At 48.4% G+C, this 17,343-nt stretch overlaps 1 protein-coding gene across 1 annotated transcript in view; it reads right to left on the bottom strand.

The window, feature by feature from the left end:
• The window catches only part of SCML2 (Scm polycomb group protein like 2), a 749,380-nt gene that overhangs the window by 381,044 nt on the left and 350,993 nt on the right, over window positions 1–17,343 (bottom strand). Inside the window, exon 9 of the mRNA XM_086934268.1 lies at window positions 1,935–2,182. Coding sequence (XP_086790394.1) covers window positions 1,935–2,182 — 248 coding nt within the window. The remainder of the gene's footprint in view (window positions 1–1,934; window positions 2,183–17,343) is intronic.

The following is a 17,343-nucleotide window of genomic DNA, read 5'->3' on the forward strand; positions in this document are numbered from 1 at the left end:
AACCTCTTAAACAACTCACTGTATAGTGAAGCTGGAGCAAAGGCTTGCAGAGTTCTATGGGAGTTTCAGAAAAGGTTAAAATCAAATCTTATGTGGCCAGTCTGTAAAGATAAAGCACAACTCTGATTGAAGAATTCCCTTACACACAAAATGCCATACAAATCTGAGCTATCGCAGCCTGGAACGGAAGTACAGTGCTCAGTATATTCACCTCACTGGCTGGAGTTCCGATCATTTCAGATGATGTGAATATGCTAATAAACACATGATGTTTGGGCCTATGGCCATTTTAATATTGTTTATTGCTATTCGAAGTTGACATGGATGTTTAGCCTGATGAAATAATTATTCAAGACTATGAATCTATGAAAGATCCAAAGTTTGCAAATGCTTTCTTCCCTTTAACCTTTGGTAAAAAATATCTGAGCGTTATAAATGTTATTCACTTTTTCTCATTTAAAGTAAAGCATTCCATTTTTTTTCGAAGCAGGGCAGGATGATTAATCAACATATGGATTGGAAGGTGCCACCAACTTATGATCAGTCTGAGAGTGAGTATATAGATCACTTGAATTTTTTCAAGTTATTTGAGTAAGTACATTTTAATTCTTATGTTCAACATACTAGTTTTGTTTTTCATAACAGTATACCCCCTGATAATCATGGGGGTCTCCTTCTGGGGCTGAACTAATAACTTTTTAGTTTTCATCAAGTCTCTACGATCTTGTTCTTCAATGCAATCCCAAATTATCAAACTGGGTAACCTACAAGGTGAACGATGACACTACTTACTCTATATGTATCTCCAGACACCACCCTGCTTTCACCTTCATTTTTTCCAAACAATTTCCATTGCTTTGGTTGTGCCCATGAACTGACTTTGCTTGCTCACCATAACAATTTAGAACTACAAATACACTTATAGAACCCCTCAAATCATTTGTCTCGCTAATGGAGTAAACATACCAATTTGTTAGGTTCCAGGATCAGATTAAACTTTAAATCTACAGACCTACAAGGCAAAATAGCTCTTCTTTTTTTCGTCTTCGTTACAGGGGGCTATTCAAAAATCCATAGGACGGTTTTAAACTAAATTAAACAAACATAGGCAAAGCAAATTTTATTCACACTTGTGCTATGACAAAATCAATAAAAATGCATGCAATTTGTTTTAATGAATCGTTCTGTACATATGTAGGATGATACCATACAGATGTCAAATAATCCTTTGAGCATTGTAATGGAGATGGAAGAAAATACCTAAAGATCCTAAAAAAAACGGTGAAACCACAATACACCTATGGACTAATGCAAGATAAGACTGAATATGTATCATTCCAATGGCATAAAATTCGCAAAACAAATGAGGCAATAGCTGAATCACTCAGAACCAAGCCCATTACGAGTATGTATAAAATACAATAAGATAGCCATGAATGGCATAAGCACTATTAAAGGTCAACCGCAATAAGGGCATTTCCTCTGCATTTTGTCAATGACATGGCCAGTTGGGTGCTGTTCCATCCAGCAGTTTTTCACTGTGGCAGTGAGCTTCTCTTATAGAAGATATATTAAAGCACCATTTGGGGGAAAACACTTCCCTTGCTACATCTATAATTTTATCCTCGCAACACTCCCTTTTGTGCAGACTGGGGTAACAAATAATGCGGTTAGCAAAATAAAAATGCTTTAAATGTCTACAACTACAAAGTTGGTATTACAGACTAATTTTCAAGTTAAAAAGCCATATAAAAAAAAGTAGAACAAACCCATCTACATCTACTGGAAGGGAGTAGGATAAAGCAACTAAATAGTTCAAAATGGCTTGTTCTGCATGAATCCTAAGAAACGGAACAATGTGTTTGGAATCGTTAAAGTGACTTTAACCAATCAAAAATAGCAGTACGTAAACTAACCAATAGATTTTTATTTACCTTCCTTCCGGGTTTTAAACCCGTTTTTTGTGTTTTTAAACTTTCAGAATGCATGTGATGTTTAGCTACTGAAGCATTTTTAGGAGGCCTCCCTTTCCGTACAGCTGTTGATCCAGGTGGTCTACCTCGACTTCTTTTCTTAATCCTCTGTGCTGGGACAAATGCAGGTTTTGGTTGAGACTGCATTGAACTTCGGATTGCTTTCGGTGGGGACACAGGTGTATTTGAAATACTCTTTGGGAGAGAAACTAAAAAGAAATACAAAACAAAAGGTTAGGTAAGTTCAGGTAGAAGTAAAATATTTCTTACCTAAAGCATCTGATTTTGGTGGCAAAACATACATAATAAAGTAAAAATTTATTTTAAACCATAAGATTCGTATTTTTTTCTAAATCATTTTTAATGAGTCTTGCACATACTTTCTCATACTTATTGTTCGAAAAAACATGATGCTACTTTAGTCATATAAAAAAAAAGCCTGCTATTTGGGATGAGGATTGATCCAAGAGCTCTCTTCAAGAGCATGACATGGATGGTAACATTTATAAGAAGATCAAAATTTGTAAATCTTTACCTCTAAGGCTGTACTTCTAAGAAAATACAGCAGAAATTCAGGATAAAGTCCAAATTTCTATACAACCTATGGCTCTGCATACATAATAAGACATTAACTCCACACAAGTGCAGACATACCATACCGAGGAGTTATGTGCAAACACAAGTCTCAAATGTGAATCATTTGGTAGCATAGTGTTTCGTCTACAGTAAATATTTCCATACATCTGCAAGACTGGTTCATCCCTTGTATCTCCTTCAGGGCTCAACAGCTTTTACGCTCATTAGTAACATCCCCAGGCCAGATTGCATATGAGAACACTTAACGTGTGAGACTAGCAGGCCTGAAGATAAGGGATTTGGGAAAGCAAGCTGACTTTCCCGATTAGCTCTACATTCATTGCTACGCTAGAGATGAAAGATAGCCACCAGGCTCAAGTTGCTTCCCCCATCATTCCAATGAAATTCAACATTCTAGCAATGCACAATATGAAGTTTGAGAGGGGCCAGGAAACCCAAATTTACTTTGAGACAATCAGTCAGAAACTTCTAGTAACAGTCCAGCAAATAGTGGTGACACATTTAGCACGAAGTAAAAGCCCAAAAACAAACACACTAAGTAGACAACCCGTTTAAAGCGCCGTACTGGATTTTCACTTATTAAGTTCTCATGAACACCTGGTCAGACAATGCATAGGCTGTTGACAGCAAGACATGCTCTCTACTAGAAGAGGAACAAAATATTCAGTCCTGTTGACCATGCTCTCAAATAACAATTTCATGAAGAATGCTCTTTAGAAGGTTTGATCAAAACTATTGCATAAGCAACCGTGCAGGTTACACCTTTTTCGGGGCACTTTGACGATTAATTTCTCACTGGTCATTTGTTCACTGTGTCCCAGGTATAACCATCAGCTTGAAAGAGATTCTTGCTGCTCTATTAGATTCATATAAAAACATTACATTACCTATACAAAATAAAGATACCATCCATACATATGTATACAAATACAGCAAAAATTCAGGATAAAGTCCAAATTTCTTTACAACCTGTGGCTCTGCATACATAATCCAGACACCACCTCCACACAAGTGCAGACATACCATACCGAGGAGTTTTGTGCAAACACAAGTCTCAAATGTGAATCATTTGGGAGGATAGTGCTTCGTCTACAGTAAATATTTCCATACATGTGCAAGACTGGTTCATCCCTTGTATCTCCTTCAGGGCTCAACAGCTTTTACGCTCATTAGTAACATCCCCAGGCCAGATTGCATATGAGAACACTTAACGTGTGAGTCAAGCACTAGCAGGCCTGAAGATAAGGGATTTGGGAAAGCAAGCTGACTTTCCCGATTAGCTCTACATTCATTGCTACGCTAGAGATGAAAGATAGCCACCAGGCTCAAGTTGCTTCCCCCATCATTCCAATGAAATTCAACATTCTAGCAATGCACAATATGAAGTTTGAGAGGGGCCAGGAAACCCAAATTTACTTTGAGACAATCAGTCAGTAACTTCTAGTAACAGTCCAGCAAATAGTTGTGGCACATTTAGCACGAAATAAAAACCCAAAAGCAATCATACTAAGTAGACAACCTGTTTAAAGCGCCGTACTGGATTTTCACTTATTAAGTTATGAACACCTGGTCAGACAATGCATAGGCTGACAGCAAGACATGCTATCTACTAGAAGAGGAACAAAATATTCAGTCCTGTTGATCATGCTCCCAAAGAACAACTTCATGAAGAACGCTCTTTAGATGGTTTGATCAATACTATTGCATAAGCAACCGTGTATGTTACACCTTTTTCGGGGTACTTTGACATTTAATTTCTCACTGGTCATTTGTTCATTGTGTCCCAGGTATAACCATCAACTTGAAATAGATTCAATGTCAGGACCGGAGGCTTCAGATTATGCTTTTTCCTTCTTCGCTGTTTATTCATCATAACACACAGCAGCCAAAAAAGCAATAACATAAGCCCTAAACCCCTCAACAAAGGTAAAAGGGCTAAAATCACAACTACAAAATATCTCAGTAAACTACAAGTCCCATGACAGCAAGTCAGGCAGTCCACAGCTTAGTCCTTCCTCCATATCCATGCAGGTTAGAAAGGACGTCCTCCCTGTGCCTACTTCCTCTTTCTTCGCTGCTTCGCAGCCAGTTAAGTGCTTCTCCTTGCTTCTCCTTTATGTGGACGATTGGAGTTCTTATTCTGTGTAGTTTTTGCGATTGGGTTGTTGTTGCGACTGTATATTTATGCTGTTGCTCTGTTTTCCTTTTCAGAGCCCCTTCATAGCTGCGGGGACGTTCGCATTCCCTTCCGCAGCTTTTACCCAGTTCGCGGCTCCTCTGGCCGCTACGGGGCGCCGGAGCGTCTCGCTGGTCCCAGCGCGGTTTTCTCCTCAGGAGGGACGCGCTGGGAGCCGCGAGCCGCCGGAGCCCCTGGTGCCACCTCACCGCTACGCCCAGAGCCTTTCCTGGGTCAGTACTCTGCCCGCATATTCCTTCTGACGCCCCGACGGGGTCGGTAAAGCTGTAATTACCGCGTTGCCGCCTGCGGGCGTTTTTTCTGTGGGGGCACTCGGTGAAAGCCTGCTTCTTGTTACCGCAAGCGCGCAGGGAGGTGGTGTGGACCCGGTTCTTGCAAGGGTCAGCGCGCTTGGGGTCTGTGTCCCCCCCCCCACCCCACCCCCTCCGGTTACACCGGGGCCAAAATCGGCAGATTCTGTCTGCGCCACAGTTTGCACGGGTACTGCCTGCTGCCCTGATCTTGTGCCTTGCAGCTTCTCTACCACTTTGGGCCTAAAGTGCTGGTCATGGATCAGGAGGAAAATTATTATGAGGAGGAGGAGGAATCCCATCAATATTTGAATGATGAGGAATTCTATGGCGCTGTATACAGCTCTATTTACAGACTCGTGCAAGAGATAGTAGGGCCTATGGAGGACCGCCTCTCTGCTTGCATTACACAAGAGTGTGAGAGAGTCACTCAAGCCCATTTAGGGATGGCAAGCTCGACGGCAGCCCCTGCGGGCTGTTCACCGCCTGCTCCTAAGAAGGTGTGGAAGGAGAAGGTTCCCGGGGCGACGCAGGGTGTGGACAGGGACGCCTTTGAGCGCCTGCGTGACGCTTTTCTGGCCAAGGCAACCGCGCCCACCCCTGCGCCTCCGTCAACCCCGGATCCTTCGGGGTCCATAGCCACGGCTCCCTCCTCCCCGGGTGGTATGTCACCGGCAGACACAGATGACGATGTTGGGTCTGTGCGTTCTTGGCGCCCTTCGGGCTCCGCTGCCGACTTGCCCCAGGACAGCTCGGGCATGCTAGACCTGGATGAAATAATGCATCCGCGGTCTGCTGCCTGGACTCCGGGGGAGAAGGTGGCGAAGTTCGTCTCAGGGCGCCTCCGCAAGCCCCTAGCGAATGAAGCGAGGAGTTGTCTGCGGGGAGAGTGCCCTAGGCCTACGTTGGAGGGCAAGGTGGCCCTTACCCCCGAATTAGACCCGAAGATGGCCACCTTCCTTGCGAAATTCGTTAAAGACCCTCGCAAGGGGATTGATCGGTCCTGGCGTTCCTGCCAGGATAAACTTTTGGATGCCATAGGCCCAATCACGAAGATACTTGACATGGCTGAGGAAGCTAAGGTATCAGGGACGCCAATTTCTCCAGATGTGCTATCTAATTGGGCTCAGAGAGTGGTAGTATTCCTGGGAAATGCTAATTGTGCCCTCTCGACCGAGCGTCGTAGGTCCCTCTTAATTAAATAGGACCCGAAGCTGGGCGACTTGGCCTCTTCTGAGGCGGGGGCGGTAGCCCAAGGGTTTGGGGACCCTTTTATTAAAGAGTTGGGGAAATTCGTTTCCACCTTTACGTCCCTGGACAGGGCCCAGTCAAGCATTAAAAAGGTTTTCCAACAGCATTTCTGCCGGGGGGCTGGTCGCGGTGGGGGCCGCGCGACCGGCCGTGCCGGTCAGCAGCAGGCTGGCAACAGGAATCAAGGCTCCGGGCGAGGTCAATTTAACGCCTCCTCCAACTACAACACCTTCTACCCCACCAGGGGCCAGCGCTTCCGAGGCAGAGGTGGTTTCAAGAACTCCGCTGGAAACAGTTCAAACGGTGAGTGTCATCCCGGCGGCTCAGGTCCGCATTGGGGGGCGGTTGGCTTTGTTTCCGGAGGCCTGGGCCGCGATCACATCAGACTCATGGGTCTTGCAGACCGTCCGAGGTTTTCGCATAGACTTTTACGATCGGCCCTACCAGCGAAGGCCTCCACATCCTATCGTTTTTTCTCACGCAGATGCGCAGTTGGTCGACAAAGAGGTCTCCGACTTACTGAACAAGGGAGCCATTTGTCTTTCGACGCAACACCCTGCCGGTTTTATGAGCAATGTATTCCTAGTGGAAAAGACTGATGGGGGCAAACGACCGGTCATCAACCTCAAGGAGTTCAATGGATGGTTGGTTTACCGGCATTTCAAGATGGAAGGTATCCAGCTGTTGCGGGACGTGCTACTTCCCGGCGATTGGATGGTCCGGCTGGACCTCAAAGACTCATATCTGGTGGTGCCCATTCACCCCCCGCACCGTCGTTTTCTTCAATTCCGGTGGAGAGGCCAGGTTTTCGAGTTACCCGCCCTTCCATTCGGGCTTTCCTCGGCGCCTTGGTGCTTCACCAAGCTACTCCACCCGGTGGTGGAACACTTGCGGAGCCAAGGGGTGCGGGTGATTGTCTATTTGGATGACATCCTGTTGATGGCGCATTGTCCCAAGAAGCTATTGCTTCAACTTCAGCAGACAGTGTCCTTGCTCCAGGGGCTGGGGTTTGTCGTGAACGAGGAAAAGTCGGTTCTCTCTCCTTCTCAGTCGGTGGTGTTTCTGGGTTTTACGGTGGACTCGGTGCAATATACCCTGAGTTTACCACCCAGGAAGATAGGGAAGATCAGTCACATTTTACGCCAGACGATCTCGAGGTCTCACACTTCCCTCCGCCAGATTGCCTAGGTGGTGGGGCTGCTTTCTTCATCCATCCAGGCAATCTTCCCGGGTCCCCTACACTATCGAGCCCAGCAGCGCCTCAAGGCACACCATCTACTTCGGAGATTGACCTACGATCAGGTGGTCCCTCTCTCCGCCGACGTGAAGGAGGAAATGGCATGGTGGCTCGCTCATATGGAGGCCTGGAACGGTCGGGCGATTTTCGGACCAGTTCCGGACTTGGTGATAGAGTCCAACGCCAGCAGAGCCGGTTGGGGCGCCCGTTGCGGAGAGTTCTCTACAGGCGGCGCCTGGTCGTCCGGGGAGCAGGAACTGCATATCAACTGCTTAGAGCTGTTGGCGGGGTCCTTCGCGGTGCGCCGTTGGACCAAAGAGTCAGTTCGTTCCTGTGTCCTGCTTCGGATGGACAACATATCTGCTGTCCGCTACCTCAACCATCTGGGTGGACCTCGCTCCAAAGCCCTCGCGGATCTAGCAAAGGATTTCTGGGATTATTGCCTGGCACACCACGTCTCAGTGACAGCGGAATACTTGCCGGGCCAGGCCAATCAAGTAGCGGATTGGCACTCCCGGCACTTGAGGGACTCCAGTCAGTGGAAGCTCGACCCACAGGTCTTCAGGTGGCTGGACAGTGTTTGGGGCCAGTTCTCGGTGGATCTCTTTGCATCCCGCCTGGACCATCAGTTGCTGCGGTTCTTCAGCTGGAGACTGGACCCTCTCGCGGAAGCCACGGATGCTTTCCTCCAGGACTGGGGTCCAGAGAGGTCGTACGCTTTCCCTCCGTTTTCAATGATTGAGGGCGGCAGCCCAGCTTCGCCGCCAGCTAGCGGAGATGATCATGGTGACCCCCTGGTGGAGATCTCAAGTGTGGTTTCCAGTTCCTCTGGAACTTTCTTGGGATTCTCCAATCCTACTCTCCCGGTTTCCGCATCTTCTTCTCAACGCGGACGGGGACCCCCATCCTCTGGTGATGCAGAGCTCTCTCCACCTCATGGCGTGGAGGCTTTCGGGCGACGCTGGTCGCTCCCAGGCCTTTCGGGACCGGCTGAAGCTTTCCTCTCCAAGGCCTGGGCCGGTGGCACGGCGAAACGATACCGCTCGGCCTGGAATAAGTGGTCTCGTTGGTGTCTTCGACGGGGTCTGGATCCCATGGTCGCAGGCGTCGTGCCAGTTCTAAATTTTCTGGCGGACTCTGCTTCGGCCGGCCTGGCATATCGCATTGTCAATGCAATGCGTTCGGCGATCTCAGCAGGCCACAATCCGGTAGAAGGTGCACCGATTGGGGCACATCCTTTTGTCTGTAGGCTTTTGAGGGGCATTCGCCTTTCCTTGCCCCCGGAACCGCGATATTCGGTTCTCTGGGACGTTAACCTTGTGTTGAATCTTCTTTTGTCTTGGCAGCAGAATAGGTATTTGTCCTTGAAAGAGCTCTCAGCTAAATTAGCGATGCTTTTGTGCCTGGTTTCATGCAGGCGAGTTTCGGATGTGCGAGCTCTGGATGTTTCAGCGAGGGTTTTTTCCCCCGATGGGGTCGTCTTCACTTTGGGGCGCCGTACGAAATGTGGGTCAAGGACGATTTCCTACCCGTATTTCGTCGACGTCCCCAAACTCTGTGTGGTGAAATGCTTGAAAGCGTATGATGAAGCGACCCTAGAACTTCGCCCTGCGGGCGAGCGACAGCTCCTGATTGCGTTACGGAAACCGCACAAGGCTGTCTCATCACCCACCATTGCCAGATGGGTACGGTGGATCATGCAAGAAGCAGGTATTGATACGAAGCAGTTTGGTGTTCATTCGGCCAGAGGGGCCATGGCTTCAAAAGCCTTTTCGTTGGGAGCCCGCTTGGAGGACCTCATGCGCGCGGCGGACTGATCCTCTGATTCCACCTTTAAAAGGTTCTACTTTAAACCGGTGGTGGATATCGCACAATTGGTGGTAAGTAAGCTTTGAACTAGCATAATCTGAAGCCTCGGGTCCTGACATAGAATCGAAATTTGCCTAGCATTGTAACGGTAAGTTTCAATTCTATTAAGGACACGGAGGCGAGGATTATCCCTCCCGGGCCTTCGGTGGAAGCAGTTCCCACCCCGTTCTGCAGTAAGTAGTCAGTTTTCCTCTACTGTGTGGTTGTAACCTGCACTGTTCTCACAGTCATCTTTTTTCCTGATGGTGCACATAGGGTTTCTTATCCTTGCACGGCTGACGCTTTGTGTATTTTTCTTGCTAGGAAATGATGGTGCGAAACAAGACCAGTGATACTATGGCGTGACTCGCGCGAAGAAAGAGGAAGTAGGCACAGGGAGGACGTCCTTTTTAACCTGCATGGATATGGAGGAAGGACTAAGCTGTGGACTGCCTGACTTGCTGTCATGGGACTTGTAGTTTACGGAGAAAAATTTTGTTGTGGTTATTTTAGCCCTTTTACCTTTGTTGAGGGGTTTAGGGCTCATGTTATTGCTTTTTTGGCTGCTGTGTGTTGTGATGAATAAACAGCGAAGAAGGAAAAAGCATAATCCTCGCCTCCGTGTCCTTAATAGAATTGAAACTTACCGTTACAATGCTAGGCAAATTTCGATTCTTGCTGCTCCATTAGATTCATAAAAAATATTACATTACCTATACAAAATAAATATACCATACATACATATGCCTGCCACACTTTTTATAGTCTGGCTTGACAGCTCAACTGTCACCATTTCATTATGTGAGGATGGGGGGGCGTGGCCAAGCAGCATGGCCGACAGGACGTGAGCTCCGCCAGCTCCCGTCCTGCGGACCCAGACATCCTGCATAAATATCCTGTTTGGGCATTTTCTTGCCTGTACCGGGAGACGGGGGCTCCTCTCACGATAGTGACCCCCGGGCCGGCGACAGAGCGGCGATCCGCGAAGTTCTCGGCAAGAAGGGCTGACGCTGTGGAAACCGGCCCTCCACCTACGTGAGGCCGGGGATTGCGGCCTGGTCCGGAGCGGTGTTGCGGAGGCGGACCTGCTTCCCTGTGTCCCCTGGAGACCGTGGTGTCGCCTGCTGGACGGCAGAGCCTGCTGCCATCTGGGGCTCCGCCTCGGTGAGGCCCGTGTGTGGCCGGAGGGCTCTGCGGGTATCGTACCTTGCTTGGATCCGACCCGGAGGCCCAGGGGTGCGACGGCGGCCGCCCTTCCCCCCGGACGCTGCCTTGTGATTAGTGCGGGAGCCTCCCGACCGGGTGGGCGGTCCTGGGGACAGACTTCCTTGCCCTGGCAGACCTGGGGGCTGGCATGCACTTTGAGGCAGTCAGGGCGAGAGTGGCACTGTGGGGCATCGGAGTACGGATTTGAGCAACTCCCCTGCTGGGCCGCCATCTTGCTGTCGAGGCGGAGAGGACATTGATCACGGTGAAGGAACCTGAAGCTAGCACATTGCGGTGCCCCTACCCCACGGCACTCCTGTTGCTGAGTGGCTCTGAGCCCTGGGGAGCTGTGACTGTTGCATCGGGGTGGGTGGCCGTAGACCGGGCCGCCCGACCAACAGGAGGATCCTGCTCCCGGTGCCGGCCTACCTGCCCTGTGTCCCGCCGTTGGAGAGGAGGGAGGTGTATGCGGTAGGACATTGCCGCTTGGGCATCTTTTTCTTGCGGACCTCCCTCCCTACCTGGGCGCCCCCCGGGGGGGCGGTTTGACGCGCCGAATAGGCCCTGCGGACGCTGCAGCTCCTGCTCCCTGTGCTGGCCTACATGCCTTGGGCCCCACCGCCTGCCTGGCGAAGTGAGAGGGTGCTGATTGACCTTGCCGCCTATTATCCTGTGAGGCTGACTCCTATATCGGGCGACTCCTGGGGGATTGGATTGTTGCCCCGGACTGCCCTCAAGGGCGCTGTTGTTGGCGAGAGCCCCGCGATCCTGGGAGGCTGCGATAGCGAGAGCACGGGTGAGTGGCTGAACATTGGATTGCCGGCCCGCCGCAACGTACCTCCTCCCTGTGCTGGCCTGCTTGCCCCGGGCCCCACCGCTTACCTGGCGAAGAGGGGGGGTGCTGCCCGTGCTTACCACCTACCATCCTGTGAGCTCCACTCCATTGTCGAGCGCCTCTGAGGGGATCGGATTGTCGTCTCGGACTGCCCCCACAGTCGCTGCTGCCCTGGGAGGTGACAAGGGGCCCTCCGACCCTGACTGCAGCTGTGTGACCTTGCCTGGGCTGCGGCGGGGGTACTTTTGGCACTTGCCTGGCGTCCCCCTGCTTTTGACGCCCCTTACAACGACCTGGGGGTACGGTTGAGTGTACTGGACATACGACCTGAGAGCTGCCTGGGGACCCGCAGCTGAGGGACGTTGGGCGTGAGTGATCCTTGGAACTCCCCTGGAGGGATCGTTGGGACTGTTTTGGCAACCGGCAATGCACAAGGATAGGATGTCGAAGTCCACCCAGCCCAACACCATTACGCAGTACACTACCCAGCGGCTGCCGTCGCAACGAATTACGCGCCAGACCAGTCAGGAGGAGGGTGCGGGTGGGCCTGCGGAGCCTCCCGGGCCGAACTATTGAAAGCTATACAAGGCTCCCACACTGAGCTGGCGCGGCAGATTGAGACTGTGTCAATTGATGTTAATCTTTTGGGGACGGATCTTTGGAAGGTGGCGGATAAGGTCTCGGATGCCGAGGGCAACATTACCCACTTGCAAGGCGAGGTGGCCTCCCTCAAGAAGACGGTAACGCACCTCACGGCCGCGACGCATGCCTTGGAGCGGAGAGCTGAGGACGCGGAGGGAAGAGCGCGTCGCAGTAATATTAGGGTCCTGGTGTGCCAGAACGGTTGGAGGCGGGTAATGCCGAGCGTTTCCTGGAGACCTGGATTCGAACCCACCTGTGTCCGCAGGGACTGTCGAGCGTCTTCTTTATCGAACGGGCGCACCGGGCCCTAGTTCCGCCTCCGAGGGAGCCCCCGAGGGCACTCATTGCTAAGATCCTGAACTATAAAGACCGGGACTACATATTGAGGGCGGTGAGGGAGACGGTGAATCTCACTATCGAAAACAGCCGTGTCTCCTTATATCCTGACTACACCCAGCAAGTGCAGGAGCAGCGGAAGTCCTACCTGGGGGTAAAACAAAAGCTCCGAGAGATGAAGCTCCAGTACATGCTATTATATCCGGCCAAGCTCAAGGTGATCTCGCAGTATCGTGCACACTTCTTTGAATCCCCAGCAGAGGTATGGGGGGTGGCTGGAGATACGGGGCGATGACCTGCCACCGGGAGAACGCGGGGGGCCCCGTGAGACGTGGGGGACCCGTCCTCAGAGACGACGTCGTGGACGACGAAGACGCCGATCTGGTTCAGAAGATCCCGAGGGGTCTAGGATCATGGTGGGCGAGGATGGCGCTCCGCTTCCGAGACCTTCCGGGGAGGAGACGGGTCCGGAGTCCCGAGCAGGTCTGTCCCTGGGGGAGTTTTGGTTCCGGACACCCTACAGGATACAGTACCGGGTACGGACACTATGGCCCCGGTGATCCCGGAGACTGGACTATCCGAGCCACTGACGGATTGCATCCTGCTGAAGGAGGACTCTAGGGCGGGAGGCTATGTGTTTCATATTTATAGCCAGCCTAGCAACTGTCCTGTCAGATTGGGTCCTGCGGGGAGCTGGAAGGGGAGGGGGGTGTTATTGGTTAGGTTGTGTGTGTGTGTGAGTGTTGTGTGGAACAGATGGGGTGGCTGTGCACGTCCTGGCACCGGCAGGGGGAGGGCAGGATAGCATGTTTTGTTCTAGCTGTCTTTTTGCTCGTGGGTGGGGGTGGAGGGGATTGTTCCGGAGGAGTTCTGGGGTTGGGAGGGGTTGAGAGGGAGAGTTGTTGTTGGCATCAAGTGTACGATGGTTCGGGTTTGTGTGTGGCTGGTCCTGGGAGTTGAACTTCCCGACCCGGTCAGTGCTTGGCCCTGGGGGTGGCGGATCGCAATTTATGTACTACAGAGCCCGGAGGGGAATCATTGTCTGAAATGGGTTTCAAATTCTTAACCTGGAACGTGGGCGGGTTGGGCACTTGCACCAAGAGACACAGGGTCCTTTCATTCCTCCGAAGACATGGGGTCTCTGTGGCGTGTCTCCAGGAGACCCACTTGAACGAGGAGGGTGCTCAGAAACTGTCCAAAAAATGGAGGGGCCAGGTCTTCCATTCCTCCTTCTCCAGCTATGCCAGGGAGGTCCTCATCTGGGTGGCGCCTGGGGTTCCCTGTGCCGTTCAGTATCTAAAGGCAGACATAGAAGGCAGGTCTCTGCTGCTGTGGGTTACGTTGGATGGTAGGGATTTCCTGCTCCTAAATTCATACGCACCGAATGTAGATGACCCTGGCTTCTTTTCCAATCTCCAGGATCTTATTGCCTCGGATCTTGATACCCCCTTCTTTTGGTTTGGGGATTTTAACTGCGTTTTGGATCCGGATCTGGATCGATGTCCTCCTCGCTCTGGCACGAAGCAGCGCATGACGGCGAGGCTCCGGGAAGTGATGCACAATTTGGGGGCGGTGGATGTGTGTCCCACGGGCCACCCTACCCAGAGGCTCTACACCTGTTATACCCCGATACACGGTACCCACAGCAGACTAGATCGCGTCCTTGCGGCCAATATTGCGGCGTCCCTCTCCTTGGTGGTTACCCACCAGGCCCTTTTTCTGTCAGGAGAAAGCGCAAAAGGTCCCTTCGGGTAACCACAAAGGTGGTATTACCTATATAAAGATGCCCTGCTTTTCTCAGCAATACCAATCTCACAATAATCGAGAACCTCCAAGTATAGAGAAACATAAAAATAAATATGAATAAATGATGAAGTCAACACAATAATGTGACTAATAGTCATGCAAGTAACAGTACATATAATGCCTCTTGTTGGGGAATTTAAGCAAAGAGAGAGAAATGTTTTAAGTTATACATTTGTGCATTTATTCAAGAACATTGTTGTATAGTAATAATCACAAAGACTGAAAAAATACATTCATTTATAAAAAAATACATGGTTGGCTAAAAACAAAGTCAATAGAAAACATATAATATACAATGATGGTTAAAATGTTCACAAGAACAGGGGTCGACGCAGCGTTTCGGTTGAAAGTGTCAATTAAAAACCTTCTTCAGGACCAGTTCTAGAAGGAAACACACAATTACTCTTTCATGTATAAAATCCATTTTTAGGTATACATAAACATTCTCTGTTTGCTGTTACTGCTATATTTGTCACTATCTACTACTAGTTAAATCTATTGAGGACCAATCTTATTGGTAGGTTGCTGTATTGGTATTGTCGAAAAAAGGTTATAGGAGGGCACAATTAATGGACACCAGTCTCTATAGTTCTGGCATTCTGTTTTAGAGTAGTTGTAGATATATTCTATACATAAGATATATACTACGATGTCTTATTACCCGAGGTCTGTTAATTCATCCAAGTTAATCATGGAAGACAAACGGCCCGATTAAATGATCAGGGTTTAAGCAGACTTCACGCTTATAGAGTCTGGATATATCTGAGGAGTTCTGGTATCTATATATGGGCAATTGCAACTGAACAAGAGGGTGTCTTACATTCATAGTCATACTTTACTTTCTTGTTTACTCTTGTTTATATCTATGAAAATTGAAAAAGTAAATATATACCTTTTGGTGATACTGATGACAATCACGCTATTGTAATAGGAGCCATCGATGTCTGCTTATGTATCTAGTAGCATTTTGCTGAAGAGGGAAATCAAATGCATGGAGTTTTATCCTATTGTTTTAGCAAGTGTTAGTTCTTAATGGTCTATAGTTGGCTTATGATTACACTTACCCAGACTTCATTGAATGGCAAATCGCTGTACTCGTAGCCCTTTTAATTGGCTTTTCTTTTTGGTATAGTAAATGTAGGGGTTGTCCTCACACTGTTAAATACAAAAGCCGGAGTTACATTGATAGTATCTCCCGGTATATTGGCACGTTTTTGCGCATTATTATATTGAAAGAATGTTAATATTCGGATGCGGACTATATTTGATGGATTCAGAGTCATATTAATACAGTCCTGTTAAGGAGGCTGCGCTTCTAATGTAGCATTGTTAGCTGAACGGAATGGTTCTGTACGTTGGTTAGCCGCATGTCAAAGTCAAGGATTGTAGTTATATTAAAGGCGGCAGTCTGTGGGATTTGTTTACCGCTACGTTTAAAGGTACATAAAGGACAATCATTTCAAGATCAGCTGGTTACGCTATGGCATGCCCAATTCCCGCGTGTCTTACCTCTTGATATAGGGTCTGCCTCCCTGCTCCTATTACGACGGCGTTTCGGGGGTTCTATTTTCTTCGGATGTTTGCGAGGACGCCACTTCGTGCCTTATATGTTAGGTGTCACGCAATTGGATAAAAGAAACCGGCATTCTGATAGGCCCGCCTCCGATCATGTGATCGTGTGGTTTCAAAACTAGGTAACTTTATGCCGTTTTTTCGATTGGAAGTGCACATTGTACTTTTGATGTCGGGATTGCAATGTATGTGCTCATCTATTTAATAAATCGCCACTAATCTATTATTAATTTCTGAGTCTTAATATAAACTGTGGCAAAATCGTACATGTTCTCATATAAAGAGACTGTTTCTGAAAATTCAATTGCGATGACAAAGTGTCTGGAATATATTATCATAGTTACCTAGTTTTGAAACCACCCGATCACATGATCGGAGGTGGGCCTATCAGAATGCCAGTTTCTTTTATCCAATAGCGTGACACCTAACATATAAGGCACGAAGTGGCGTCCTCGCAAACATCTGAAGAAAATAGAACCCCCGAAACGCCGTCGTAATAGGAGCAGGGAGGCAGACTCTATATCAAGAGGTAAGACACACGCGGGAATTGGGCATGCCGTAGCGTAACCAGCAGATCTTGAAATGATTGTCCTTTATTAAACGTAGCGGTAAACTAATCCCACAGACTGCCGCCTTTAATATAACTACAATCCCCGACTTTGACATGCGGCTAACAAACGTACGGAACCATTCCGTTCAGCTAACAATGCTTCATTAGAAGCGTAGCCTCCTTAACAGGACTGTATTAATAGGACTCTGAATCCATCAAATATAGTCCGCATCCGAATATTAACATCCTATCAATATAATAATGCGCAAAAACGTGCCAATATACCGGGAGATACTATCAATGTATCTCCGGCTTTTGTATTTAACAGTGTGAGGACAACCCCTACATTTACTATACCGAAAAGAAAAGCCAATTAAAAGGGTTACGAGTACAGCGATTTGCCATTCAATGAAGTCTGGGTAAGTGTAATCATAAGCCAACTATAGACCATTAAGAACTAACACTTGCTAAAACAATAGGGTAAAACTCCATGCATTTGATTTCCCTCTTCAGCAAAATGCTACAAGATACATAAGCAGACATCGGTGGCTCCTATTACAATAGCGTGATTGTCATCAGTATCACCAAAAGGTATATATTTACTTTTTCAATTTTCATAGATATAAACAAGAGTAAACAAGAAAGTAAAGTAGGACTATGAATGTAAGACACCCTCTTGTTCTGTTGCAATTGCCCATCTATAGATACCAGAACTCCTCAGCTATATCCAGACTCTATAAGCGTGAAGTCTGCTTAACCCGGATCATTTAAATCGGGCCGTTTGTCTTCCATGATTAACTTGGATGAATTAACAGACCTCAGGTAATAAAGACATTGTAGTATATATCTTATGTATAGAATATATCTATAACTACTCTAAAACAGAATGCCAGAACTATAGAGACTGGTGTCCATTAATTGTGCCCTCCTATAACCTTTTTTCGACAATACCAATACAGCAACCTACCAATAAGATCGGTCCTCAATAGATTTAACTAGTAGT

This window comes from Lissotriton vulgaris, chromosome 8 (genome assembly GCF_964263255.1).
Source record: "Lissotriton vulgaris chromosome 8, aLisVul1.2, whole genome shotgun sequence".
NCBI lineage: Eukaryota > Metazoa > Chordata > Amphibia > Caudata > Salamandridae > Lissotriton > Lissotriton vulgaris.